General features: G+C 41.4%; 1 protein-coding gene across 3 annotated transcripts in view; it reads left to right on the top strand.

The window, feature by feature from the left end:
- Nucleotides 1-27,185, top strand: part of LOC139172316 (ubiquitin carboxyl-terminal hydrolase 22-A) — a 67,029-nt gene that overhangs the window by 20,473 nt on the left and 19,371 nt on the right. For all 3 annotated transcript variants that reach the window (XM_070761291.1, XM_070761293.1, XM_070761292.1), the window contains 3 exons: nt 78-179; nt 24,082-24,251; nt 26,715-26,862. In XM_070761291.1, coding sequence (XP_070617392.1) covers nt 78-179; nt 24,082-24,251; nt 26,715-26,862 — 420 coding nt within the window. The remainder of the gene's footprint in view (nt 1-77; nt 180-24,081; nt 24,252-26,714; nt 26,863-27,185) is intronic.

The raw sequence follows: 27,185 nt of genomic DNA, 5'->3' as shown, positions 1-27,185 counted from the left end.
AGTTTGCATTCCAAAGCATCCTTATAGCTACAAGCAGTCTTCTGAAATACAGTCCTATATTTCTTTTCATTATCCAGGTATTGGAGAGAAGTATTCAACTTGGGAGCCAACCAAACGAGAGTTAGAGCTGCTTCGACATAACCCCAAGCGACGAAAAATAACCACAAACTGTACCATAGGTAAGGGAGAGAATTGCACTCCTCACCAAATTCTACAATCATATGCAGAGTGACAGGTAGTCCCACTTACCAACTATTCATTCAGTGACTGAGGTTACAGTGCTGCTAAAAAAATAACTTGACAGACCATGTATGATCTTTGCGGCGTCCCCCAATCACATGATTGCCATTACAATCAATGCACCTTGGTCTGTATCTGATGTGTTCCTTCCTTTTCCCCTTTGCAGAGCACGAAAGAGTTGAGAGAAAGGGATTACAAGAGAGCAAGCTGCTCTTCTGCTCATCAAAAGCAATGTGATCATAGAGGCTTGGGAGCCACGGGAATACTATACAAGTTTGCAGTACTCTCTTGAAACCTCTTTCTTTCCAATCTTTCCATTCCGCAAAAGGAAGTAAGAGGTTTCTGTAGTCTCCTTGTCTGACTCTTCTATGTGGGGCAGAGAGATGAAAGGGATTTCAAAGGCTGTGGCACATTGCATTGCATCGCTTTTGATGTATACAAGAGAGTAAGCAGGCCCAGACACAACAGCTTTCTAAAGCAAGGGGGAATGGTTAGGAGGCAAACACAGTCACAAGATGTGAAACTGAGTAGTCCTATCCCAGTCCTCACCATGGTATTTCCCACTTATTGGCAGAACTGGTCATTAAGCAAGGATTAATATTCATACTTTTATGTATTGATGTATTGATTTCCCATGTATTGCACTTTTATTTCCATATACCAAAATATTGATATAGTCAATCTCGTTGTGAAGTCTTCAAAGTTGGAGGCTTGGATATTGTTAATACTTTGAAGGGAGCTAATTTTTTTTGTTTTACTTATCACTATGGTGATATCTATTTGTCCCTTTTCTCTCTCCTGTTTTATGATCCTCTCATACTCTTTCCAAATGATTTATGTTTTTATTCTTTCATCTTTTATTTGGTCTGACATATTTTTGTTGCTCAGATGCTTTGTTTGACCTTATCAGTGTATTATTTCCCCAAAGAAAAAAACCTGAAAAAGAGCAAAGTCCTTCCTTCCTTCCTTCCTTCCTTCCTTCCTTCCTTCCTTCCTTCTTTCCTCCCTCCCTCCCTCCCTCCCCTCCCCTCCCCTCCCCTTATATTTCATCCAATTTCTCTCTTGTCTTACTATTCCTATTTTTCTGCATAAATCCCTTGTGGGCAGGGTGGGACTTAATTCTACTTGGGTTTAACTGTTTCGGCATTATACACTTTCAAACTACAGTTAGTAAGGTATATATTCAATTTTTTTCTCATGTTTTTGCAACTTTGGAATCCAAATAACATAAAAGTACTACAGCCTTGGAGTTAGGTAGATCTCAGTTCTGAAGACAAAAGTTAAACTCACTGCCTTGCGAAAATGGTTTATGAAGCCATATCTGTATGCTAAAAATGATGAAAATTGGTGGAAATAATTAATTTCATATGCCACTAGGAAACTTTGGACAGAGTTCTCTACCGAATGTTCCACTATTGTAAGGAAAGTCCAGCCAGGTGTCAAGTCAATAGCACTGGACAAGATTGTACTTTGATGAATTGAAAATCTGAGTGGGATCACTGAACAATGAAACCACTTTGCTTGCTTCTTCTGCTGGCTGTTTTGACTTTCATTGAAAGGTTTCTAGCTTTCCTTAAAATAGTAAATCCCTACATTCAGGAATGTGTGATGAGGTGAGGAATCCAGAATAAAAAGAATAAGAGAAATTCTTCATTCTTCTGCACGCAAAATATTTAATCATTTGTATTATCCTTATGTCAGTTACACATTTTACTTGAATGAAACTTGGAGTTTTATCCGTATTAATTTTTATTTATTAGGACTCAAGTAAGCATACTCAAATAAATTGCTTATATTTTCACTCTGTGAGCAATTAAAGTGTCCAGTATTCCCCATCTCTGGTGGCTATCTACCCCTAAAACTTATTTTTTTCTCATTGGTATTTATTGTTTATATTTATATTATTGTTTATATTTATATGCCGCCCACTCCAAAAGGACTCAGGGCGACTATATCTTTGTGTTTCTTACTGAAATCATTCAGAAATACACATCAGCAATCTAGCTCCATCCACATCCTAAGAACTAACTGGGTTTCCTTCAATATTGGTTGAATATTTCCCAGCAATACAGACATTTAATAATAATAAATGTAAGCCTTTTTCATTAATCCTTTCGAGTTATTTGAGAGTCTCAGGAAGTATTTAGTTCGTTTGTCTGGGATCCTTAGACATGAAAGATCAAGTAGATTGTATATACGTATTTTTTTAAAAAAAATACAGGTGGTCCTCAACTTATAACAGTTCATTTAGTGACCATTTAAAGTTACAGCGGCACTGAAAAAAGTGACTTGTGGCCATTGCAGCATCCCCAGGGTCACGTGATCGAAATTTGGGTGCTTGGCAGCTGATTCATATTTATGATTGTTGCTGTGTCCCATTGTCACACAATCCCCTTTTTAGAGCTGCTGGTAAGCAAAGACAACAGGGAAGCCAGATTCACTTATCAACCATGTTACTAATTTAAGAGCTGCTGGGATTCCCTTACAGATGTGGCAAGGTGGCGCAGTGGGTAGAGTGCAGTACTGCAGGCCACTAAAGCTGACTGCTAGATCTGCAGGTCAGCAGTTCAAATCTCATCATCGGCTCAAGGTTGACTCAGCCTTCCATCCTTCCGAGGTGGGTGAAATGAGGACTTGGACTGTGAAGGAAATATGCTGGCTCTGTTAAAAAGGGCTATTGCTAATATGTTGTAAGCCGCCTTGAGTCTAAGGAGAAGGGCGGCATTAAAAAAAAAAGAATGAATAAATAAAACTAAATAAATAAAATGGAGCAAAACTCACTTAGCAACTTTTTCACTCAGCCATAGAAATGTTGGGCTCAGTTGTGGTTGTAAATTGCGGATTACCTGTATGGAGCTATTTCAGGCAGATTTCTAATCCCACCTTAAGGTAGCACTTGTAGGCTAGGCCAGGGGTAGGCAAAGTTGGTTCTTCCATGACATATGGACTTCAACTCCCATAATTCCTGAGCTAGCATGATTGGCTCAGGAATTCTGGGAGTTGAAGTCCACATGTCATAGAAGAGACAACTTTGCCTACCCTTGGCCTAGGCTATTTACCCTGTGAGTAAGGCTCAGGAGGCAGAGTGGGAATGCATAGGTATCAAAGCAGAATTAAGCAGGACATGGTGTTTTCTAGAGGGGTCAGCTTATACTTAAACGGTCTGACATTAGGAGTGAATAGAAAGTTGGCAAAGTTTGTTGATAACCCCAACTTTTTCAGGATAGTGAAAACTTAAATCGGATTTTGAAGAGCTTCACAAGAATCTCCCCAAACTGGGTGAATGGGCAGCAAAATGGCAAATGCAGTTCAATGTAAGTAAGTTTCAAGTGATGCACCTTGGGGCAAAAAGTTTACTTTCATACATAATTAAGGAGCTACCGTATTTTTCGGAATATAAGATGCACCGGAGTATAAGGCGCACCTTAATTTGAGGGGAGCAAAACAAGAAAAAAACCCCAATTCTGCCTCTGCCAACCAGCATCAGGATCAACAGCATCCTCCCTTCTATTCGGATTTTGATAACGAGCTGCACAGATCTTTCTATCCATTTCAAACAAGCCCTCTCACACTACGGGCATTTAACTGGAGTGGGTGGGTGCAGTGGGGGTAATTTTCATGGGGGAAGAAGAGAGATTTGGCACTGAACAATGTTGTTTGGCGGGACCCAGGAGAAGAGCCTTCTCTGTGGTGGCCCCGACCCTCTGGAACCAGCTCCCCCAGGAGATTAGAACTGCCCCCACCCTCCTTGCCTTTCGTAAAGTTCTTAAGACCCATCTCTGCCATCACGCATGGGGGAACTGAGACATCTCTCCCGGACCTATACAGTTTATATATGGTATGTTTGTGTGTATGCTTGCTTTTAATAATGGGGTTTTTAGCGGTTTTTTAATTATTAGATTTGTGCTTACATTGTTCTTGTTATTGTTGTGAGCCGCCCCGAGTCTACGGAGAGGGACGGCATACAAATCTAATAAATAATAATAATAAAATAATAAATAAACTGAAAACTCCACTCCTGGGACACCCCTGTCTTCCTACCTATAGCTGTAGGCATTGAAAGCTGATAGAGACGCAGCATTCCAGTCCTCCTGGACTCTGCCATTTCATAAACACAGCAAACAACACCCCCACCCCGCACCTTCGCTGCTTCAGTTGGAGCCTGATTCCCGAAACGGGAGGTTGGAAGTCCCGTTTGGAGAGCCCAGGGGTGGGGAAGAGAGCGTGGAATGTGGGGATACGTCCTCCCCAATTCTGATCAAGCACTCTTTGCAGGCCAGCTGCTAGGGGACCGTTCTGTGTGGTTCTCCATCCAGGAAACTTCGTAATGGGAAGAATAGAGGGGGAGAAACCCCTCCAGCTGCCAAGCCAGCAAATGAGTCCCGACCTCCCACTTCAGGAATCATGTTCCAACCACGGCAACAAAGGTGCAGGGGGCTTGCTGGAAAACCCAGCAATGTGTTTAGGAGATGGCAGCTTCCTGGAAGATTGAACTGCTGTGCCTCTATCCAACCTTGCTACGAGAAAGCCAGGGTTTCAATGCCTGTGGCTATAGACAGGAAGACGGGGATGTCTCGGGAGCAGAGCCTTCGGTGCGAAGTCCCTCTTCTGCCCCCATGAAAATCCACCCACTCCAGTTAAATGCCCATAGGGTGATAGGGATTATTTTAAACCTCGGAGTGGAAGTGAGGATCCCTGCAGCCTGGAACCGCCCAAAAATATGACACACGGAGGTGAAAAACCTCCAATGGGTGGAGGGCGGCGGGTGGGTAGGGTTACATTTGGTATATAAGATGCACACAAATTTTCACCCTCTTTGGGAGTGAAAAGGTCCATCTTATAGTCCGAAAAATACGGTACTTTAGCTTCCTAATCAGCAGAGGGATTTCCGGATCACGGCAGATAGGGAGATACTATTCCAGGGTACAGTGGCTGTGAGAAGGTACCCCTCCCCTCTAGAAATTATTACAAATATTTGAAGAACTTTGTTATATATTCAGGAAGATTTGTGGTGTGATCTCTTGGAATATGTGCTGTTCTGACATACCTTCAGATCAGATTTGTAGAAATGGGAAACGAGCAATACAAATACTGGGAGTCTGATACAATTTCTTTACTAAAAAATAAATAAACTTTGGCCAAGGGCATTTTAATTGAAAACAGTGATGAGAGATTGATGTTCCTAGGAAGAGAAAGAGGAGTATTTCTTTGGTAAGAATTTCATGCAATGAAGTACCCCATTTCCTCCCAAATAAGACCTCCCCTGATAATAAGCCCAATCAGGCTTTTGAGTGCATGGCAATAAGGCCAAGCATGTATTTCAGGGTTCAAAAAATTATAAGACAGGGTCTTATTTTCGAAGAAACATAGGAGAGAAATGGGAAATTGTGGAGTAAAAAAAGTTTTGTAAATTGTATATTGTTGTAAACTGTAATAGCAGCATGATCCATGTAATTTATTACTTTTTGAGGCTTGTTTACCATAAAATCTGTTAATAATATACTTTATACACTGTTCAAAAAAATAAAGGGAACACTTAAACAACACAATGTAACTCCAAGTAAATGCAAACATCTGTGAAATCAAACTGTCCACTTAGGAAGCAACACTGATTGACAATCAATTTCACATGCTGTTGTGCACATTCAACTTTGTACAGAACAAAAGTATTCAATGAGAATATTTCATTCATTCAGATTTGGGATGTGTCCTTTGAGTGTTCTCTTTATCTTTTTGAGCAGTGTATATGCAGTATATGGCAGTGTATTTAAAAGGATGCATATTGACTTCCACTCAATACAGCTAATCTGCAAACTTTTATATAGGTCCTGCATATAACGCTCTGAATAACCTCTGGCTTCTAATTCAGGGCATGACTGTACGGCTGTGTCTTTATCAACCTTATTCAAAATCAGAAGCCTGAATACCTGATAATGTTTTACGTAGATTAATTTCCAATGTTTTCTAATTAATAGGGGAGGAAAAAAAACAGTTCATTCTTCCTATTGTGCTGTATCTTATTCATGTGATGTAAATGAGCACATCAGATTAATTTCAGATACCAGGGATGTAAGCATGATATTGTGTATATGTGTGTGCTTTTTCCTCTTTCCTTGCACAGCTTGTATATTGTTACCCTTCCCCTCTTTTTTCCCTCTGTAAGAAAAGTCTTCCTGAACAGCCTTGAGGTATTAGCTAAAGAACAGTCTGCTTCTGATTAGCATATGAAGTTACTTTGTGGCCAAAAGACTATTGTTTTCACAATAGGCAGAATTAGGCTTCCAAAGTACCAGGGTAATTAGCTAAGCCACCTGGGATTTTCATTTGTTACTTCACCAAAAAAATAAAATAAATAAAAGGAGAGGAAGGATCTCTTTAAAGGGGGGGGGGGAGAGAAATGGAGGAGGAAATAAAAGGAGGAATGGAAGAGTTGCCTCTGACAATAGAGGCAGAACAGTGGCAGGTGTCTTTTGCAGCTGTGTGACATTTGGCGGCATGACCTGGGGTAGGAAAACATGAATGGAATAAATATTGTAATAATTCTTCAGCCTAAAAATGGCACCAAGAAGGTTTTGTAGGCTGAAAAGTAATTAAGACATTACTTCTGGTTCTCTGGACAACATCCAGAAACATTGTTTGATCCTTCAATATTATGTAAACGGAAGCATGAGTGTCTGAGCAGGAGGACAGAGGTGATGGGAGGATGTTGAAAATTGCATGGATGAATACTTTAATGACTACGGTACTTTTAGATTAGCTGGTTGGTGAACTGGGCCAAAAGAAAAGAAAAGAAAGCACTATCTTACTTTAAACTTGAGAAAGCAAGGGTAGGCTTTATTGTAGTTTTGGTGAAAGTGTATTGGTCTCTTAAAAGCTCATGGTTGAAAATGGATTTCTGTTAATTACGATGAATGTAATTCAAAATTAGTATTTGGTCTATATGAGACAGAAGCTAAATAAAACATACAGCCTCTCTATTAGTGAGAAATGGATAGAGTTCTTGCCAAACAAACCTCTTTCTAATCTAATGCCAATTAACTGTCTTGTTTTCAGTTTCAGTTCGGTTCAGATCAATATGGCAAAAAAAGATAAATATTTCTCTGCAAATAGATTGTTCTTCACGTAACTGGCTTGTATGGAAACAATATGAACCCCCTATCTAAATTATTTACAATATCAGAAACCCATTCATTTAAAATATTTGTGCGTAAATCCAATTATATTTTAAAAATTATTTATTTTTAATGTTCATACTTTTCACCCTTAACCCTCCCCCTCCCTTCCCTCAGTGAATCCAATTCTATCGTTCCTATTTTAACTCCCTCCTGAATTAACCCCCTTTTTTCTAACTTTTCAATAGAATGGACTAATGAAACAATAACTTTCAGTGTTTTATACACATATGTAAGTCATAAAAATGTAAACCTCCTCTTTTTTCTGTGCCTTTTTTTAAATTTGAAAAATGCAGAATTGTGACCTTAGGCGTATGGTTTGTCCTTTCACTTATAATTAGGTATATAGTGGTCCCTCGACTTTCGTGGATATCCCGGGTTTTCAATAAATAAATAAATAAATAAAAATTTTGAAAACCTGTGGTATTTTTTTTATTTTTAAAATGTATTTAAAGAAGCCGTCTTTAAATAAAAGCTCCGCTTCTGCCCCAGCCTCCCGATCCTTCCCCTTAATTCTTGGAATGTTGGTACGCTCCACTTGAAGAGCCTTACTGCCACCCGCTGCCGCCAATTTCGCCGCCGCAGGGCCCCTCAGCTGTTTGGCGGCCCACGTGTCTTCTGTTGGCCGCCACGGTGGCAGGAGGTGCAATCTGGGCAGCAGCGGCCAAGGCACAGCCCCCTCGCTGGACCCATCTTCTTTCAGCGCCGGCGCCGCTTGGGGAGGAGCCCTCGGTGGCCATGGGTGAGCCTCTGGATCCGGAGGCACAAGATAGCCCAACAGATGGGCGGCTACCCGCCTGCAGCAGCAAAGGGGCCAACGGTTTGGGCTGGTCTGCGTCCTGACGGGCAAGCCAGAGGGATATCCCGGGAGCTGCTCCTCCGCTTTTGGGATGCCACTGCCAATTTTGCTGCTGCTGATTCCGCCGCCACCAGGCCTCTCAGCTGTTTGGCAGCCCACGTGTCGGCCACCGCTGCCCAGATTGCGACTCCTGCCGCCGCTGCGACCAACAGAAGACACATGGGCCGCCAGACAACTGAGAGGCCCGGCGGTGGCAAGATCTGTGGCAGCAATGGCGGCAGAGGTCCCGTGAACCGCCAAACAGCTGAGGGGCCCGGCAGCGGCAAAATTGTCGGCGTTGGCAGTAGAGGTACGTGTGGGCCGCCGAGCAGCTGAGATGCGCGGCCTCTGCCGCCACCACCTGCACCCTAGAGCGCAGCAAAGCCCCCAGATTGCCACCCCATTGCCCCTGCAGCAAAGCCCCCAGGAATGGAGGAGGGAGGGAGAGGAAGAAAGGAAGCATCTCTACTTCACGGAAATTCGACTTTTGCGGGCGGTCTCGGAACGCATCCCCCGCGAAAATCGAGGCAACACTGTAATTCTAATACCTGGGGCCTTTCCTTCTGGTCCTTGATTCACGTAAGTCATGAAAAAACATGAAGCTTTGCTGTGCATTTTTTTTCTTCCTTTCCACCCTCCTCCTGCATGCTGCCCGAGAGGCATGTGCAGAAACTGCCAGAACGCTTTTCTGAAATCTGGCTGCTCCAGGAGGCTCAATTGTACCAGCCATCTGTGAGAGAAGAATCACACAGCTGCTTCCGAATTCTCAGAGGTTTGTTGGCTCCCAGAAATCTATGGACGACATCGACTTTTTGATCAAACGAAAACTCCCAGATTTGCTGCCCAGCAGGCTGCCTATAATCTGGTGATCGGGATGCAGTTCCCTTAAGTTGCATTCATAGGTCTGGGGTGATCATGTGCCTTAGTGATGCTGCTTGCCGATTTCTGTTTACGTGATGAAATGATAAATCAGAACTTGGATAACAGGCTTCAGGAAGGGATGCCAAGTTAATGTAACAATTTGTTGACTTCTGAGTGCTTTCCTCCCCCAAAAGAATTCAAATTCATTCTCATTCCTTTTCTGTTGTTCCGTCTTGGGGGTTTTTTGTTTACTTTTCACCAACACAGGGAATAAAACAGTTGAGTTTGACACTCGCTTGCTGAATCTGAAGAAAAATTATAATGTAGGTGCTGTTCTTAAGTTGATCACCATTTTTCTGGGTTTCCTATACAATATGATTGGTTTAAATCAAGCCATCTAATCATAATCCATATCTACTAACCAATTCTTTCAGGAAACTGCTCATATAATGTAAAGGAATTAAGAAACTCTTTGGTTTCATTTATTTTATGAGTACCGGTATTTAACCTGATCTAACAAATCTTCCACAATTAACAGGGAAACAAAGAACAGAAGAACATATCTGCTTAGACATATTGCCTTACAACACAGACAGTCCTCGACTTAACAACAGTTTGTTTAGTGACCGGTCAAAGTTACAAAACTGGGACTTAGCACGGTTTTTCAGAGTTATGACATTTGCAACATCCCCAAGGTCATGTGGTCAAAAATCAGGTGTTTGGCAAGTGTTTCATACTTATGGCGGTTGCTATGTCCCAAGGTCACGTGATCCCTTTTGTGCCCTCACAAGCAAAGTCAATGAGGAAGTCAGGTTTATTTAACAACTAGCTTATCAGCTGCAGTGATTCACTTAACCACAACAGTGGCAAGAAAAGTCGTAAAATGGGGGCAAAACTCACTGAAGTGTCTCACTTAACTGTAGAAATTTCAGCCTCAATTATGGTTGTAGGTTGAGGACCAGCTGCAGTTTCTTCTTAGGGACCCTATTCAGTTCCTTCGTGTGGCTTTTGGTAAATAAATAATTCTATAAATGAATGGATAGATAAGTCTGCACTACTATTAATCTTCTCATTGCTCACATTACCCATCTCCTCTCACAAATGTCTGTATGACTGTAACTTTGTTGCTTGTATCCTTGTGATTTATTTTGACTTATTCGTAACATGATTTGATTGCTTGTTTGACTATCATTAAGTGTTGTACCTTATGATTGTACCTTACGATTCTTGATGAATGTATCTTGTCTTTTTATGTATGGCACCGGGTCAGTTTATCTCCGGGACCGCCTTCTGCCGCACGTATCCCAACAACCAGTTAGGTCCCACAGAGTGGGCCTTCTCCGGGTCCCGTCAACTAAACAATGTCGTTTGGCGGGGCCCAGGGGAACAGCCTTCTCTGTGGCGGCCCCGACCCTCTGGAACCAACTCCCCCCCAGAGATTAGAATAGCCCCCACCCTCCTTGCCTTTCGTAAGCTCCTCAAAACCCACCTCTGCCGTCAGGCATGGGGGAACTAAGATATTCTTTTCCCCCTAGGCTTCTACAATTTATGCATGGTATGTTTGTATGTATGATTGGTTTTATAACAAGGGTTTTTAGCTGTTGTAGTATTGGATTTTTACATTCTGTTTTTTGCCACTGTTGTTAGCCGCCCCGAGTCCACGGAGAGGGGCGACATACAAATCCGATAGATAGATAGATAGATAGATAGATAGATAGATAGATAGATAGATAGATAGATAGATAGATAGACAGACAGACAGACAGACAGACAGACAGACAGACAGACAGACAGACAGACAGACAGACAGACAGATAAATAAATACTGAGTGCATATTCACCAAAGACAAATTCCTTGTGTGTCCAAACACACTTGGTCAATAAAGAATTCTATTCTATTCTATTCTGTCCCGTTCCATTCCATTCTATTCTATTCTATTCCATTCACTTAATAGGACCGAATCCTATTAGATGTCTCAGTGATGGTGAAGCTTGCTCTTGCATTCCAGAATTGCTGCCTAGAAGCTTCCTCTGAAGAAAATCATTGCTGAAAAATCTTAGCAGCCCCATAGGATCAGTAGTTTAAAACCCAGCCCTTTGAGGCAGAAATGTTCATTAGACCACCGGAATCTCTTCTACACGATACATGTGAGTCAGAGAAGCATATGTGCCTGTCTTCAGTTATCTGGAGACAAACTTCAAACTGAAACGCGCTGCCCCAGCTTTTGATTATGCTTCTTAAATGAGTCACCGGTTAGTTAAATTTGGATAAAGGGAATGTCTTGCTTCTCAAATAAGGATCCACTGCACATTTCTAGTTGAGGTGACCTGGCTCTGACCAATTCATAGGGGTTCGGTTTTCCTTTCCTGCCAAGAACATCAGCTTCAGAAAACTTGTTTTATTTAAAGAGTAAATTGCATGCATTTCTCTACTCCACCCTGGTCTTCTTCGCCACCACTGAACAGGCTGTACAGTCTTAATAGCTGGGAGAGAGTCAGTGGCAGGAAATCAGATTCAACAGCTGTGTGCAAACCTGTCAGCCTAATGATTAACACACATTTTAAAAAAAGCAACTTTTTTTGCAGACTAACATCTCATGGTGATGGCTTTCCGTGCAATAGTCTAACCCTTTCCAAAGAATTTCTTTCCAGATGCATTGAACTTACAACTTCCATATAAGCGTTGGATTGTGGGAATTGTAGTCTGACGCATCCCTAAATTGGACAGCCTGGCAAAAAGATAATTTGCAAGCTGCGGATCACTACTTCATAGAAAACAACCAGGGTTAAAATGGATACGGCAAGCTAACATATGTGATCTGTTGGTTTCCTGCTAATCTGTGCCATATAACAGTGATTTTCAACCTTTTTTGAGCCGCGGCACATTTTTTACATTTACGAAACCCTGGGGCACATTGAGCAGGGCGGGGGGGGGGCGCTAAAAAAAGTTTGGACAAAAAAAATTCTCTCTCCCTTCCTTCCTCTTTCTTTCTCTCTCTCCATCCCTCTTTCTTTCTCTTCCTTCCTCTCTTTTTTGCTCTCTTTCTCTCCCTCCTTACCTCCCTCTGTCTTTCTCTCTCTCTCCTTCCCTCCCTCTCTTTCTTTCTCTCTCTTGCTCTCTCTCTCTTGCTTTCTTTCTCTTGTTCTCTTTCTCGCTCACTCGCTCTTTCTCTCTCTTGCTTTCTCTCTCTCTTGCTTTCTTTCTCTCTCTGAGCTTCGCAGCACACCTGACCATGTCTCGCGGCACACTAGTGTGCCACGGCACAATGGTTGGAAAACACTGCCATATAATGTATGTCAGAGTCTCCAACAGCAGCTTTGCATGACTCAGCAAAGAAAGGATCTCTCTTGTGGGAAACACAATACAGGCATGACTAAACAACCCCCCCTTTTTTGGGGGGGGGAATCCAGATGACCGCAGGGATTGCTTCCCTTTAGCACTTTGCAAAAATTATTCACGTAGAGTCCTAATGACTCGCCTATTTTTCATAATTCATGAAATTAAGCTTTCCTTCCAGTTTATGAACAAAGGCCACTAATGATGCTGCATTTGTATGGTGGTAGATAAGATGAGTTCCTGGTCTATTTAAGAAACTCAAAACCCCAAAGACATTTGATTTGTTTGCTGGTTTGCATCCTGAGCTGCGATTGCATTTATTTAAACGCTGGCAATTGGTAGCAGAAGCTGGCAAAGCAGTAAGAGTGGGTGATTTTTGCTTTGTTTTATTATTGTAATGTTAATGGATGCTCTTCCGTGCAGCTAAGCAGCATCAGTCCCTCTTTTTTCTTTTCTTTTTTTATTTGCAGCCGCCTTTGTAAATATTTGACAACATTTAAGGAACTTCCGTATCATGGTAGTGAAAGCAAGAGTGTGCTTTTCCAGCTGTGTTAGAATATTTAAGCTGATAGCTGTTAACTAATTGCTAATTAAAGAACGAGAGCTGCTGCATATATTGGGACCAGTGTTTTAAATTAAGTTACTTGTCTGTAAAAATTTAGTAGGATTTAATGTTTATTTTCATTTAAAATAAAAATCTTTGCCCTTTGCCAATCTATCTGTAAATTGGCTAGCTTGAACTGTCATCCTGTCTACAAAAAGAGCCGGGGTGGCGCAGCAGGTAGAGCGCTGTACTGCAGGCCACTGAAGCTGACTGTAGATCTGTAGGTCAGCGGTTCAAATCTCATCACCGGCTCAAGGTTGACTCAGCCTTCCATCCTTCCGAGGTGGGTAAAATGAGGAGCCGGATTGTGGAAGCAATGTGCTGGCTCTGTTAAAAAGTGCTATTGCTAACAGATTGTAAGCCGCCCTGAGTCTAAGGAGAAGGTCAGCATAAAAATCAAATAAATAAATAAATTTGTCGCCCCTGAATAAAAAGTAAAGGAGTAAAGGACTTGTATAAAAATCCTATTGATTTATATGTACTTGTAATGTTTTTAGTTTTGTACTGACAAAAAATTTTAATCGCTTCAGGTTTTTATTTTTATTTTGTTTATTTCAACCATCTATTTGAAACACCCTGATAGAATATTCTGGGTGTGTGTTTTTTGTTTCAATATTCATAGGTAGAAACATTAAACATGATTGCTGGGCTTCTGGAAGAGAGTTAGAACACGGTCTGCTTAATTTTATTAAATTAACTTTAAAAAGCTGCTGGACATAGACAGCAAAATTGTCTTTCAGACTGCATATCTCCTTAGGACATTAGGACAAAATTGGAATAAGTAAGGTATTTATAAGCTAAAGAAATGTAAACTTACCTAGATCTTTGAATAAACACAATGATCTAAAGGGGAGGGGGGAACCTTCTATAATCCTAAATCACAGCAAAATGTATAATAATTCCCCTATCTTGTCAAAGGTGCTTATTTATCACAACCTGTTGTTTATGGTGAGGGAGTATTGCAACTAAATACCTGGTTTTAGTACCACCGGAAATGTAAGAATTACATTGTTACTGTTTGATATGCTTTCATACAGACTTATATATAATATGTAGGGCTGGCTTGTAAAAACTATTAGTAGCTGGCAGTGTTCTTTTCTTCCCACTTTTTGAAACATGAACTCTATGGTGAATAAATGATAAGAATATATAAGCAACATATGGTGAGTTACTGGAATGAAGGAGAAAAGAATTTATGTATGAACTGTATTTCGTCAGTTTAGTAGGAGTGAGTCTCATTTTCTAACGATGCCATCTGCACAAATTTAATTCTGGCTTCAGAACTCCAATCGAGTTAATGTAAAAATCTTCATTCTATTACAAAAAGATGCGCAACACGAAATACATTTCTATATTATCTCTTTATTTTACCATTCAGAAAACTTCTAATTTCCACACGTCCAGAGGAAACACCCCAATCTTTAAAGAGTAATTGAATACTGCTACACTGCAGTAAGAGTTCTGTGGGTGTAGGTGATAACTGAGGTTAAAAAGGGACATTTTTTACTAAAACTGTTCAAACTGGAAAAGCATATCTTAAACAAATAAGGTTTTCTGCTAAATGTTTCTATGAATGGGGCGGCAATCTATGTATGTTCTCATTTCTAGTTGGATGCTCAGTTGACGCCATTTCACCTAAAAATAGGAAATTGAAACTGCATCTCCTTGGCTGGTTTGTTTGTTTATTTATTTATCACATCTCTAAAACCTCCTGACATCACAACAGCTCTCTTGGAATATTCTCTGCCTACAAGACATTAACTCTTTTGCTTTAATGTCTGAATTGAAAGCATCCGACTTTCACTCTATTATGTCTTCTTTTGCATATATTATCAGCTCTGAAAATGAAATTCCAACTAATATTGACAGAACATCCTCTAAGTTCAGCAAGCATGTCTCTCCCTTTTCGTCTTTGTATCTTTTGCCTTCTTGTTTGTCACTTGCGGGCCTTCTTTGGTAACAGGAGGCTTTTATATTTTCTTTGTTAGAGCTTTACCAAAATATTTTTAATCAGGGCAGTTGGACGTCTTCAAAATACAGATAGGGCAGGGAGTTTGTTTTTTGAGCTTTAAGTTTGCAACTTGTGGTTCTGATATTATCATTGGACGCAGTAATTAAAACATGTTGGTGATAACCGGAGAATTCCTTGACCCTCTTGCTGATTCTTAGTGAAAGTTATCACTGTTTCCAGCCCAGCCATGTTCTTAATCATCACTTGTTCGAAACATTTAAATATGTTAAAGGGTTAAATAAGGTTCAGGAGGGAAGTGTTTTTAATAGGAAAGTGAACACAAGAACAAGGGGACACAATCTGAAGTTAGTTGGGGGAAAGATCAAAGGCAACATGAGAAAATATTATTTTACTGAAAGAGTAGTAGATCCTTGGAACAAACTTCCAGCAGACGTGGTTGGTAAATCCACAGTAACTGAATTTAAACATGCCTGGGATAAACATATATCCATTGTAAGATAAAATACAGGAAATAGTATAAGGGCAGACTAGATGGACCATGAGGTCTTTTTCTGCCGTCAGTCTTCTATGTTTCTATGTTACTTGTGTTCCTGATTCCTGACTTGTCAAGGAAAATAATGGGTTATTTTAATTATTGTTGGAGAAAAATCCAATGCTTTATCAGTGCAGTTCGGAGAAAATTTCCCTTCTTCCCCCAAATTTTCCAAACTGTGCTGGAGTCAGGAAATACCAATTTGCTCTAGCATCTAAGTACAGTGGTACCTCTACCTAAGAATGCCTCTACTTGTGAACTTTTCTAGTTAAGAACCGGGTGTTCAAGGTTGTTGTTTTTTTGCCTCGTCTCAAGAACCATTTTCCACTTATAAACCCGAGCCTCCGAAACTGTAACTGGAAAAGGCAGGGAGAATCCTCCGTGGGGCCTCTAGGAATCTCCTGGGAGGAAACAGGGCCGGAAAAGGCAGGGAGAAGCCTCCGTGGGGCCTCTCTAGGAATCTCCTGGGAGGAAACAGGGCTGGAATATGCAGGGAGAAGCCTTTGGGGGGGCCTCTAGGAATCTCCTGGGAGGAAACAGGGTCGGAAAAGGCAGGGAGAAGCCTTTGGGGGGGCCTCTCTCGGAATCTCCTGGGAGGAAACAGGGCCTTCACCCTCCCTGTGGTTTCCCCAATCGCACACATTATTTGCTTTTACATTGATTCCTATGAGAAAAATCGTTTCTTCTTACAAACTTTTCTACTTAAGAGCCTGGTCACGGAACTTCCTAAATAGAGGTACCACTGTACCCACAAGGATCGGTCCTGCTGAGCTGTCAGGTTTATTCTTGATTGTCTATGTGGTGCCACTTGTCATTATTCTTAGCCTTCCTGCTTCACCTTATACATAAGACAAAAACATATACAATATATTTCTTTCTGTGCCCCATTTGGTAAATTAATAAAAATAGTCTTATATACGAGGATGTATGGTAAACATCCTTTGGTGTTGATTTTAAATAAGGGAGACAATTTTGTGCAAGATTATTGCAGACCTCTTTCCCCACTGATCTTCAGGGCTGTTCAGGTCTGCAGAGTTGAACTGCTTCCAGAATTTCTGCAGAAAGCTTGGCGCAAGTTAGACTACAGAAAGCTTAATGACTCTGCATTTGCAAGTCACTGTTGCCTTTTTCCCTTTAGGTCTGCATTTGCTATGCATCACAATCAGAGGCCCCCAACCTGCTATTTATCAAGTTGCATTCCATCGTCAAGAGAGCTGCTCTGCGATATCCCTTCTAATTCCGTTTTAGCAATTTCCCGGTATGGAAATAGCTTTTCAGGCTTCAAGTAGAACTCTCTCAACTTTAGAATTTTTAAGACTCATGGACCTCAACGCCCATGTTGGCTGGGGAATTCAGGGAGTTGAAGTCCACGAGTCTTAAAAGTTCTCAAGTTTGGAGAGCCCTGGCTTGTGAAGAAATGCTTATGGAACTGGTGATGTTTATTTTGAGGAGAAGACCGTTTGGCGATCATTATTTTATACATTTATTGATCCCAACAAACCCTGGGGACACTCAATATAAGTGCATTGAGTGAAAAGTAATGCACCCTGCATAACTTTGCTTTAAATATGGATAGTTGACTAAATGAAGCAGGGAAATTCTTTCATTGCTTGTATGTAATTGTCTATCACCACAAATTAACTCCACAGTTTGCCTCTTCAGTCAGATCCTTGCTTTTTCGCCTCATTTCATCATTTGAGGTGATGACTGTGGTATTCCTTCACTTTGGAGAAAAGGTCTCGGAACAATCTCTCAGAATAACAGAGTGGGAAGGGACGTTACGGGTCATCTAGTCCAACCCCCAGGCCAAGTGAGAGACCCTACACCAGTGATAGCGAACCTTTTTTGCCTCGGGTGCCAAAAGAGCATGCACTATTGCACATGAGTGAGTGCCCACACCCATAATACAATGCCTGGGGAGGGGTGAAAACAGCTCCCCCCCCGAAGGCCCTCTAGAGGCCGGAATCAGCCTGTTTCCCAACTTCTGGTGGGCCCAGTAGGCTTGTGTTTTGCCCTCCCCAGGCTCCAAAGACTTCCCTAGAGCTGAAGGAGGGTAAAAATGCTCTCCCCCATCCCTCCAGAGGCTCTTTGGAAGGCAAAAATGCCCTCCCAGAGCCTCTCTGCGAGCCAAAAATCAGCTGGACGGCACACGTACACGTTGGAGCTAAGCTATTTATTTTATCAGAGTTACTTCCACCCTCGCCTTTCGTAAGCTCCTCAAAACCCACCTCTGTCGTCAGGCATGGGGGAATTGAAATATTCCCTTCCCCCTAGGCTTATAAAATTTATGCATGGTATATCTGTATGTATGATTGGTTTTTTCTTAAATTGGGTTTTTTTAAATTACTTTTAATATTAGATTTGTTTATATTGTCTTTTTTACTGTTGTTAGCCACCCCGAGTCTGCGGAGAGGGGCGGCATACAAATCTAATAAATAAATAAATAAATAAATAAATAAATAAATAAATAAATAAATAAATAAATAAATAAATAAATATTATTTATTTAATTTGACTTCTATGCCACCCAAGCCCGAAGGACTCAGGGTGGCTCACAACAATATAAAATTACAATGACAACAATAAAAAGAAGTCAAAGAAGAAACGAGCAATTACAAAAATCCTAATTAAAATTTAAAAAGCGATTCAACAACACACACTAACCATTCATACCAAATGAGAGCAACAGCTCATGTGCCAGCAGATATGGCTCCGCGTGCCACCTCTGGCACCCATGCCCTAGGTTCACCATCACTGCCCTACACCATTTCTGACAGATGGCAGTCCAATCTCTTTTTTTTTATTTATTTATTTATTTATTTATTTATTTATTTATTTATTTATTTATTTATTTATTTATTTATTAATCAGATTTGTATGCCGCCCCTCTCTGCAGACTCGGGGCGGCTCACAGCAATAATAATACAATATAAACAAATCTAATATTTAAGTTAATTTAAAACCCCAATTTAAAAACCAATCATACATACTAACATACCATGCATAAATTTTATAAGCCTAGGGGGAGAGAAAGTATCAATTCCACCATGCCTGACGACAGAGGTGGGTTTTAAGGAGCTTGCGAAAGGCTAGGAGGGTGGGGGCAACTCTGATATCCGGGGGGAGTTGGTTCCAAAGGGTCGGGGCCGCCACAGAGAAGGCTCTTCCCCTGGGTCCCGCCAAACGACATTATTTAGTTGACGGGACCCGGAGAAGGCCAACTCTGTGGGACCTAACTGGTCGCTGGGATTCGTGCAGCAGAAGGTGGTCCCTGAGATAATCTGGCGCGGTGCCATGAAGGGCTTTATAGGTCATAACCAACACTTTGAATTGTGACCGGAAACTGATCGGCAACCAATGCAGACTGCGGAGTGTTGGTGTGACATGGGGAAGCCCATGATAGCTCTCGCAGCTGCATTCTGCACTATTTGAAGTTTCCGAACACTTTTCAGAGGTAGCCCCATGTAGAGAGCGTTGCAGTAGTCGAGCCTTGAGGTGATGAGGGCATGAGTGACTGTGACTTGACTTGAAAGCCCCCAGTGATGAAGCTCCCACAGCTTCCAAAGGCCACTTCTGTTCCATCTGTTGATTGCTCTCGCTGTCAGAAAATGTCTCCTTATTTCCAGGTTGAATCTCTCCCTGATCAGTTTCAGTCCGCTATTCCTTGTCTGGCCTTCAGGGGCTTTGGAGAGAATAGATTGACCCCCTCCTCCTCCTCCTCTCCATGGCAGCCCCTCGAAATATTAGAAAACTGTTATCATATCACTCCTGGTCCCTCTCTTCACTTATACTAATAGAAGTTACATGGTGCCAGATTTGGGGCCTTTATAATATTTGGAGTGAGATTATGAGATCCAATTTCACAATCGTCTCTTGGATAGCTGAGGAGGTATCATAGGTTGATAGTGAGCCCCGGTTAAAGGAAACCCATCCGAATAGCATTTTTCTACGTCCCCAAGAATCATAAGCAATGAGTTTTCCTACCGAAGCCTGGACTTTGCAATATTTTTTTTGCAGGTGTTTTTTTCCCCCCAAATGTAAAATAATGCACTTGGGGAAAAGGAATCCTCAGTCTGGGTATTGCATTGGCAGTTCTGTGTTAGCAAAAACTTCAGAAGAGAAGGATTTAGGGGTAGTGATTTCTGACAGTCTCAAAATGGGTGAGCAGTGTGGTCGGGCAGTAAGAAAAGCAAGTAGGATGCTGGGCTGCATAGCTAGAGGTATAACAAGCAGGAAGAGGGAGATTGTGATCCCCTTATATAGAGCGCTGGTGAGACCACATTTGGAATACTGTGTTCAGTTCTGGAGACCTCACCTACAAAAAGTTATTGACAAAATTGAATGGGTCCAAAGACGGGCTACAAGAATGGTGGAAGGTCTTAAGCATAAAACGTATCAGGAAAGACTTCATGAACTCAATCTGTATAGTCTGGAGGACAGAAGGAAAAGGGGGGACATGATCGAAACATTTAAATATGTTAAGGGGTTAAATAAGGTTCGGGAGGGAAGTGTTTTTAATAGGAAAGAGAACACAAGAACAAGGAGACACAATCTGAAGTTAGTTGGGGGAAAGATCAAAAGCAACGTGAGGAAATATTATTTCACTGAAAGAGTAGTAGATCCTTGGAACAAACTTCCAGCAGACATGATTGGTAAATCCACAGTAACTGAATTTAAACATGCCTGGGATAAACATTTATCCATTGTAAGATAAAATACAGGAAATAGTATAAGGGCAGACTAGATGGACCATGAGGTCTTTTTCTGCCGTCAGTCTTCTATGTTTCTATGCAGGTGAAGCTTGCAACAATGATCCTATGTTAAGTTGGCTGTTACACGCACGGAAGAAATCCCTCAGCTTCCTTCCTATAGCATGACAGTAATTGCTGGCCAACTTCATCTCTTGAAGTTTTCGTCTCTGCCACTAGCATTGCCAGGAAGCCCCCATCCACAAACCTTCCAAGATTGGAGAACATCTTTCGGCTGTGGCGAGGAGGGCGTTTGCCCAAGTTCGCCTGGTGCACTAGTTGCGACCCTATTTGGACCGGATGTCACTGCTCACAGTCACTCATGCCCTCATCACCTCGAGGCTCGACTACTGTAACGCTCTCTACATGGGGCTACCTTTGAAAAGTGTTCGGAAACTTCAGATTGTGTAGAATGCAGCTGCGAGAGCAATCATGGGCTTCCCTAAATATGCCCATGTTACACCAACACTCCGCAGTCTGCATTGGTTGCCGATCAGTTTCCGATCACAATTCAAAGTGTTGGTTATGACCTATAAAGCCCTTCATGGCACCGGACCAGATTATCTCCGGGATTGCCTTCTGCTGCACGAATCCCAGCGACCAGAGTGGATCTTCTCCGGGTTCCGTCAACTAAAGAATGTCGCTTGGCGGGACCCAGGAGAAGAGCCTACTCTGTGGCGGCCCCGGCCCTCTGGAACCAACTCCCCCCAAAGATTTGAATTGCCCCCACCCTCCTTGCCTTTCGTAAGCTGCTTAAAACCCACCTCTGCCGCCAGGCATGGGGGAATTGAGATTCCCTTTCCCCCTAGGCCTTTACAATTCTATGCATGGTATGTATGTATGTATGTATGTTTGGTTTTTTATATTAATGGGTTTTTAATTGTTTCTAATAAAATAATAATAATAATAATTTATTAGATTTGTATGCCGCCCCTCTCCGAAGACTCGGGGCGGCTCACAACAAGCGATAAAACAATATTGTACAGGCAGAAATCTAATATTAAGAAAAAACTAAAAAACCCTATCAATTAAAAACCAAACAGCACATACATACCAAACATAAATTATAATAAGCTTGGGGGAAAGGTGTCTCAAATCCCCCATGCCTGGCGGTATAGATGGGTCTTAAGTAGTTTACGGAAGACGAGGAGGGTGGGAGCAGTTCTAATCTCCGGGGGGAGTTGATTCCAGAGGGCCAGGGCCGCCACAGAGAAGGCTCTTCCCCTGGGGCCCGCCAGACGACATTGTTCTAACATCAGACTACTATTGTACACTGCTTTATTGTTGCTGTTAGCCGCCCCGAGTCTCCGGAGAGGGGCGGCATACAATTCTAATAAATAAAATAGATAAACATCAATAATGTAACCCCACCCCTGTGTTCCTAAGAAATGCCATGTCTGACAGCAGTTTCTCTTCAAATGACCCACCAATGGTCCTTAATCAGTCAGTCAACTTTTCTCCTGGGAAACCAGTTGGTTATTGTCACACATTGTCCACTTTGTTCTTGAACCTACAAACCAGCTGGCTGGTTCATCATCTTTTAGATTTTTGGTCTAGGGATGCATAGTATTCACATCAATGCTTCTTACCATCATCTTAAGCCTGTATTTGATGGTGAATTTTGATTGGAAGGACTCCTCTGCCAATCAAAAATTCAGTCATAGCATGTAGCATAATTCCCACCCATTGAAGTGAAAGAAGAGATGCTAAAAAACATACCAGAGCTTTGGAGATATCAGTACTGCCATCTGTTGGCCATTTACAGAACTGGATGGATTATTTTTCATTCAAACCTCTTGCATTTAATTTGTATTGTATATTTCACTTCTTTGTGTTTAGATTTTTTTACATACTTGCAAACAAGAAGCAACGCTAAAAATGCAGCTGTCCTTCTCTATTATCTTACATTTTCTTCTTCTCTATCTCCTCTATTTCTTAAATCGGAAATCATTTGACGTAGTCTTTCATTAACCTTGATATTAAACCTTGTCTTAATCCTATTGTCTTTTGTTGTTTCTTCTGCCATTTTCCATCATTAGAGAGACTCATAACTGAAATCAGTGATACTAAAACTATAGCAGTTATGCTTCAGTTGTGGTTACAGCAGCCTCATTGGGGGCAAGGATATTTGTTTCTTTGTGGGCACTTGTCTACAATACACACTGCAGTCCAAACATAGGACACTGAATGGTGATCATAGGTTGTGCTATTAAAAGAAATAAATAAACTTTCACTCTTTATTCAAATCTATTTTCCAGAGTTACAGTCAGTATACACAGTGTATTAAGTGATGCACTAGTGTCTTGTCTTGTGTAACATATTTTGAATTGTTTCCTTTTGGGGAATTTGGGCTGTTTTAATAGAGATAGCATTACTTTTTGCTTATAACACACGGTTTCTATATTTCTGCCTCGGTACAATTAAGGTGCAAATCCACAACATGCCATGTCTGGTACTGCACACTTTCTAAATATGACAGATTCCATTCATGAGCTAAAAATGCATTCTCAATATTTATGCCGCAAATTGTAATAAAAATTAACTGCTTAGATAAAAGTTAAGCAAAGCAATTTCTTGTTGAAAATAAGAGGTAGTTTGCTGGGCTGATAAGATGATAGTGTTGCATTAATGCCAGTGATTTTAGGACGGCTTCTGTATCAATAGTTAATACGGTAGGTTGTCCAGTATAGTGATTCACTGTACTTAGTCTGCAGTATCCTAGCAACAGAAACACATACCTGCTTGGGAAAGGAAGATGAAAGGCTGTTCAGAAATATTTCTGCATATGCAAGGCCATTTAATATTATGAGCCATCTCAAAATTTTAGTTATATTGCTTTGGAGAGGTAAGAATTTGCCAATCTTCAGGCTGGTCATCTACATCCACTAATAACCTGATTAGTGTTCTATGTTTAAGGAGAGGAATTTCAGATGTAATAAAGTCCAAATATTTTGTTACCTTCCTGATTTAAGCTGAAGTCTCTTTACTTTCATTCTCAGAACAAACATGAATTTATATTTTGCTCCTCCAGTCAATGCTTTAAAATCACCCTTCCCCAACCTTGATGCTTTCTAGATATGTGGGGTTTCAATTCCCAGAAACCCCTACCAGCATTGATGGTAACGATCTTGGATGAAAATATATATGAAAATGAATAACCTGAAAGCTCTCTTCAGTTTTGTTGATGTTCTGAGATTTTCATTCTTTTCTGTATTACTTAACACAGAAAAAAACTAAGATCCAAATGATGGCTTATAATTGCTGTAGTTTCTTACCAAGATGTGGTTATTGTGATGTGAATGGTGGTTGATCAGTGGCTAGAGACCAAGTATTGCAGTCCACGGTACATGCTTTGATCTTTCTGGTGTGCAAATATGGACTGCCAAGCTTAACTTTTGCAGAATTTTTAGAGGATCAAGTCTTCTGTCCCTCATAGTGATAAAGATTTAAGAAGCTCTAGTTTTAAACATGCTCCAGTGAGCCCTAGGTGCTTTTGCTCAGCAATGAAAGTAAATTCATTCCGCATTTTGTGTGTGTGTGTGTGTGTGTGGGGAGGAAATCACAATACCTAATCACGTTGCTATATGTATTCAAGTCATTTGGTTATTATAACATTTAAAAGCTAAAGTGGAAGGAGATGAACAAAATACAAAAGAAATAATTATTATGATTAGAAATTGGTTTCGCTGTGATTGAAAGTTTGAACTGAGCTGACTTCCAGTTGTGTGAAACTGAACCACAGTTCACTTGTCCTCTTTTTGTTTCCTTTTTATACAGGTCTGCGGGGGCTAATTAATCTTGGGAACACATGTTTTATGAACTGTATTGTCCAAGCACTTACTCACACTCCACTGCTGCGAGATTTCTTCCTCTCCGACAGACACAAATGTGAAATGCAAAGCCCCAGCTCATGTCTGGTCTGTGAAATGTCTACGCTTTTTCAGGAGGTAAGTTGCCCCTTTTCGCCATTGTTGAGAATGTCACACTTTCATCTTTGCGATGGGTAAGAGGCAACCAGACAGATCGCTCCCCTTAATATTTTAGGGTTCGTTCATTTCCTCTTCCACACCGCTCCCATTTGCAAAGTGCCACGTTCTCATTGACAAGAGAACGATCACCCCAAAATTGCTCTTTTCGATTTAAAGTAATCATGAATGTAACTTCGGGTTGATAGGTTGGCTTGAAAACCTTCTGCTCGATTATGTAGCACAGCATTGTGGCCCATTGGCTGCAGTGTCAGACAAGGCTGGGTCAGAACACACAGGTCAGTGTCAACTCTTAACAACCACATAGATAGGTTTTCTCCATGACAATTCTTCCCTAATAGGATTTTACACTGTTGCATTCATTGTCACAGTAATTTTGAGTCCTTTATCCTCTTGTTCACTTTTCTTCCACCTCTTCCACCATCAGCACCTTCCCCAAGGAGTTAGGTCTTCATATTTATTTATTTATTATTTAGATTTGTATGCCGCCCCTCTCCGCAGACTCGGGGCGGCTCACAGCAAGATACAGCAATCATGACAAATCCAAATAAATTTAAAATATTTAAAAAGATTTAAAAAGAACCCCATTTATTAACAAACACACACACAAACATACCATGCATAAATTGTACATGCCCGGGGGAGGTGTTTCAGTTCCCCCATGCCTGACGGCAAAGGTGGGTTTTAAGGAGTTTACGGAAGGCAGGGAGAGTAGGGGCAGTTCTAAACTCTGGGGGGAGTTGGTTCCAGAGTCGGGGCCGCCACAGAGAAGGCTCTTCATATAATGTGTGTGCCTTCCTGCTGCCCTGTCTCCTGAAGTATCTCTTTTGAATTGAATTCAAAGCATTTCCTAGCCCCAACATGCATACAGACCTGTTCTAAAGCCCTTCGAAACTGGATTACTTGAAATGCTAAGGTGCTACAGCTGCACAGAAAGCCTACCTTAATACTCCGTCCCTGCAGGTCTGTTGGTTAAAAAGCTGCCTGTTCAACATAAGAGGTAGTTTGAGGAAGTTCCTTTAATTTTTCCCCCCTTCATTAATGAAACACTAAGGAATACATATCAAGAGGCCCGGTGAAGTAATTATGGAAAGTACCACTGGGTAGAGTAATTGGATAATTCCAGAACTAATTGTAAGAAGGGAGAAGTTTTATTGCTGCGGTTCTCTGAATTATAGTGTCACAACTGCTGTATCAGCAGATTTCATTTATGCTCAAGCTCTGGTCTCTGTGCCATTCCTGTTGGCATCTTAGAATTGTTTATTGATCCTTTGGAATATAAAAGGCATTTGTGCATCGTTGCGTTGCTGCAGTGTGTTTTCAAGCCAACAAAACCCTAGCATAGCAAGGAGAAGAATTTTCCTCCCAGCTGTGTGATAAAATCTGGAAGGAAGCTCCTCACACTAAATTCTGGATAATATATTGGTGTGATACACAAATAAAGAGTTTGGATTCAATTTCTAGTAATATGCATATCAGAGAGCCAGTTTGGTCTAGTGGTTAAACCACCAAGCTAGAAACCAGGAGATTGTGAATTCTAGTCCTCACTCAGATTTGAAAGCCGCCTGGGTGATGTTGGCCCAATCACCAGGTGACAGTGAGTTCTAATCCCACCTTAGTCATGAAAGGCAGCTGGGTAACTTCAGACCAATACTTCACTCTCAGCCCAACCCTCTTAACATAGTTGTTGTTGTGTGGAAAACAGGAAGAGGAAGATATATTCAAAGTGTTGGTAATGACCTTTAAAGCCCTACATGGCATTGGGCCAGAATACATCCGGAACTGCCTTCTACCACACGAATCCCAGCAGCCGATAAGGTCCCACAGAGTTGGCCTTCTCCGGGTCCCGTCGACCAAACAATGTCGGTTGGTGGGCCCCAGGGGAAGAGCCTTCTCTGTGGCGGCCCCGGCCCTCTGGAATCAACTCCCCCCAGAGATTAGAACGGCCCCCACCCTCCTTGTCTTTCGCAAATTACTCAAGACCCACCTTTGTCGCCAGGCATGGGGGAGTTAGGATATTCCTTCCCCTAGGCCATTACAAGTTGTGTATGGTATGTTTGTGTGTATGTTTGGTTTTTATAATTAGGGTTTTTAGTTGTTTTATTAAATTGGATTGTTAAATGTTGTTTTTTTATCATTGTTGTTAGCCCCCCCCCCGAGTCTGCGGAGAGGGGCGGCATACAAATCCAATTAATAATAGTAATAATAATAATAATAATAATAATAATAATAATAATGATGATGATGATGATAATGATATTTAAGTTAGTTATAAGAATAACAAAACCAGGATAAAAAAATTAGGGAATAATTCTCATGTTTCCACGAAGAGTGTATTTGCTGCTTTGGAGAAAGAAAGGAAAAAACCTCTGCTGAACTTTTTGTTTCCTTTCCCTTCCTCCCCTCTGACCCTCCCGGGCGCAGTTCTACTCTGGGCACCGATCTCCTCACATTCCATATAGGTTATTGCACCTGGTATGGACACACGCACGGCATTTAGCAGGGTACGAGCAGCAGGACGCCCACGAATTCCTTATTGCTGCCTTGGATGTGCTACATCGACACTGCAAAGGTGAGGCTGGTCCTTCTTGTTAATGCTCCCTGAGGCGTTTCTGCAGGTACACGAAAAAGGAGAAGTTAGTCTAAATACAGGTAGTTCTTGACTTACAACAGTTCATTTAGTGACCGTTCAATGTTACCTCATCGCTGAGAAAAGTGACGCATGATCATTTTTTGCACTAATGACTGTTGCAGCACCCCGCCTAATCATGTGATCAGAATTCAGCGAGTTGGCCACTGACTCACATTTATGCCCGTTGCAGTGTCACAGGGTCACATGATCCCCCTTTGCAACCTTCTGACAAGCAACGAACGAACTCCCTCCGGACATACATA

This window comes from Erythrolamprus reginae, chromosome 9 (genome assembly GCF_031021105.1).
Source record: "Erythrolamprus reginae isolate rEryReg1 chromosome 9, rEryReg1.hap1, whole genome shotgun sequence".
In the NCBI taxonomy this organism is placed as follows: domain Eukaryota; kingdom Metazoa; phylum Chordata; class Lepidosauria; order Squamata; family Dipsadidae; genus Erythrolamprus; species Erythrolamprus reginae.
This window is presented reverse-complemented; position numbering and strand designations above follow the sequence as displayed.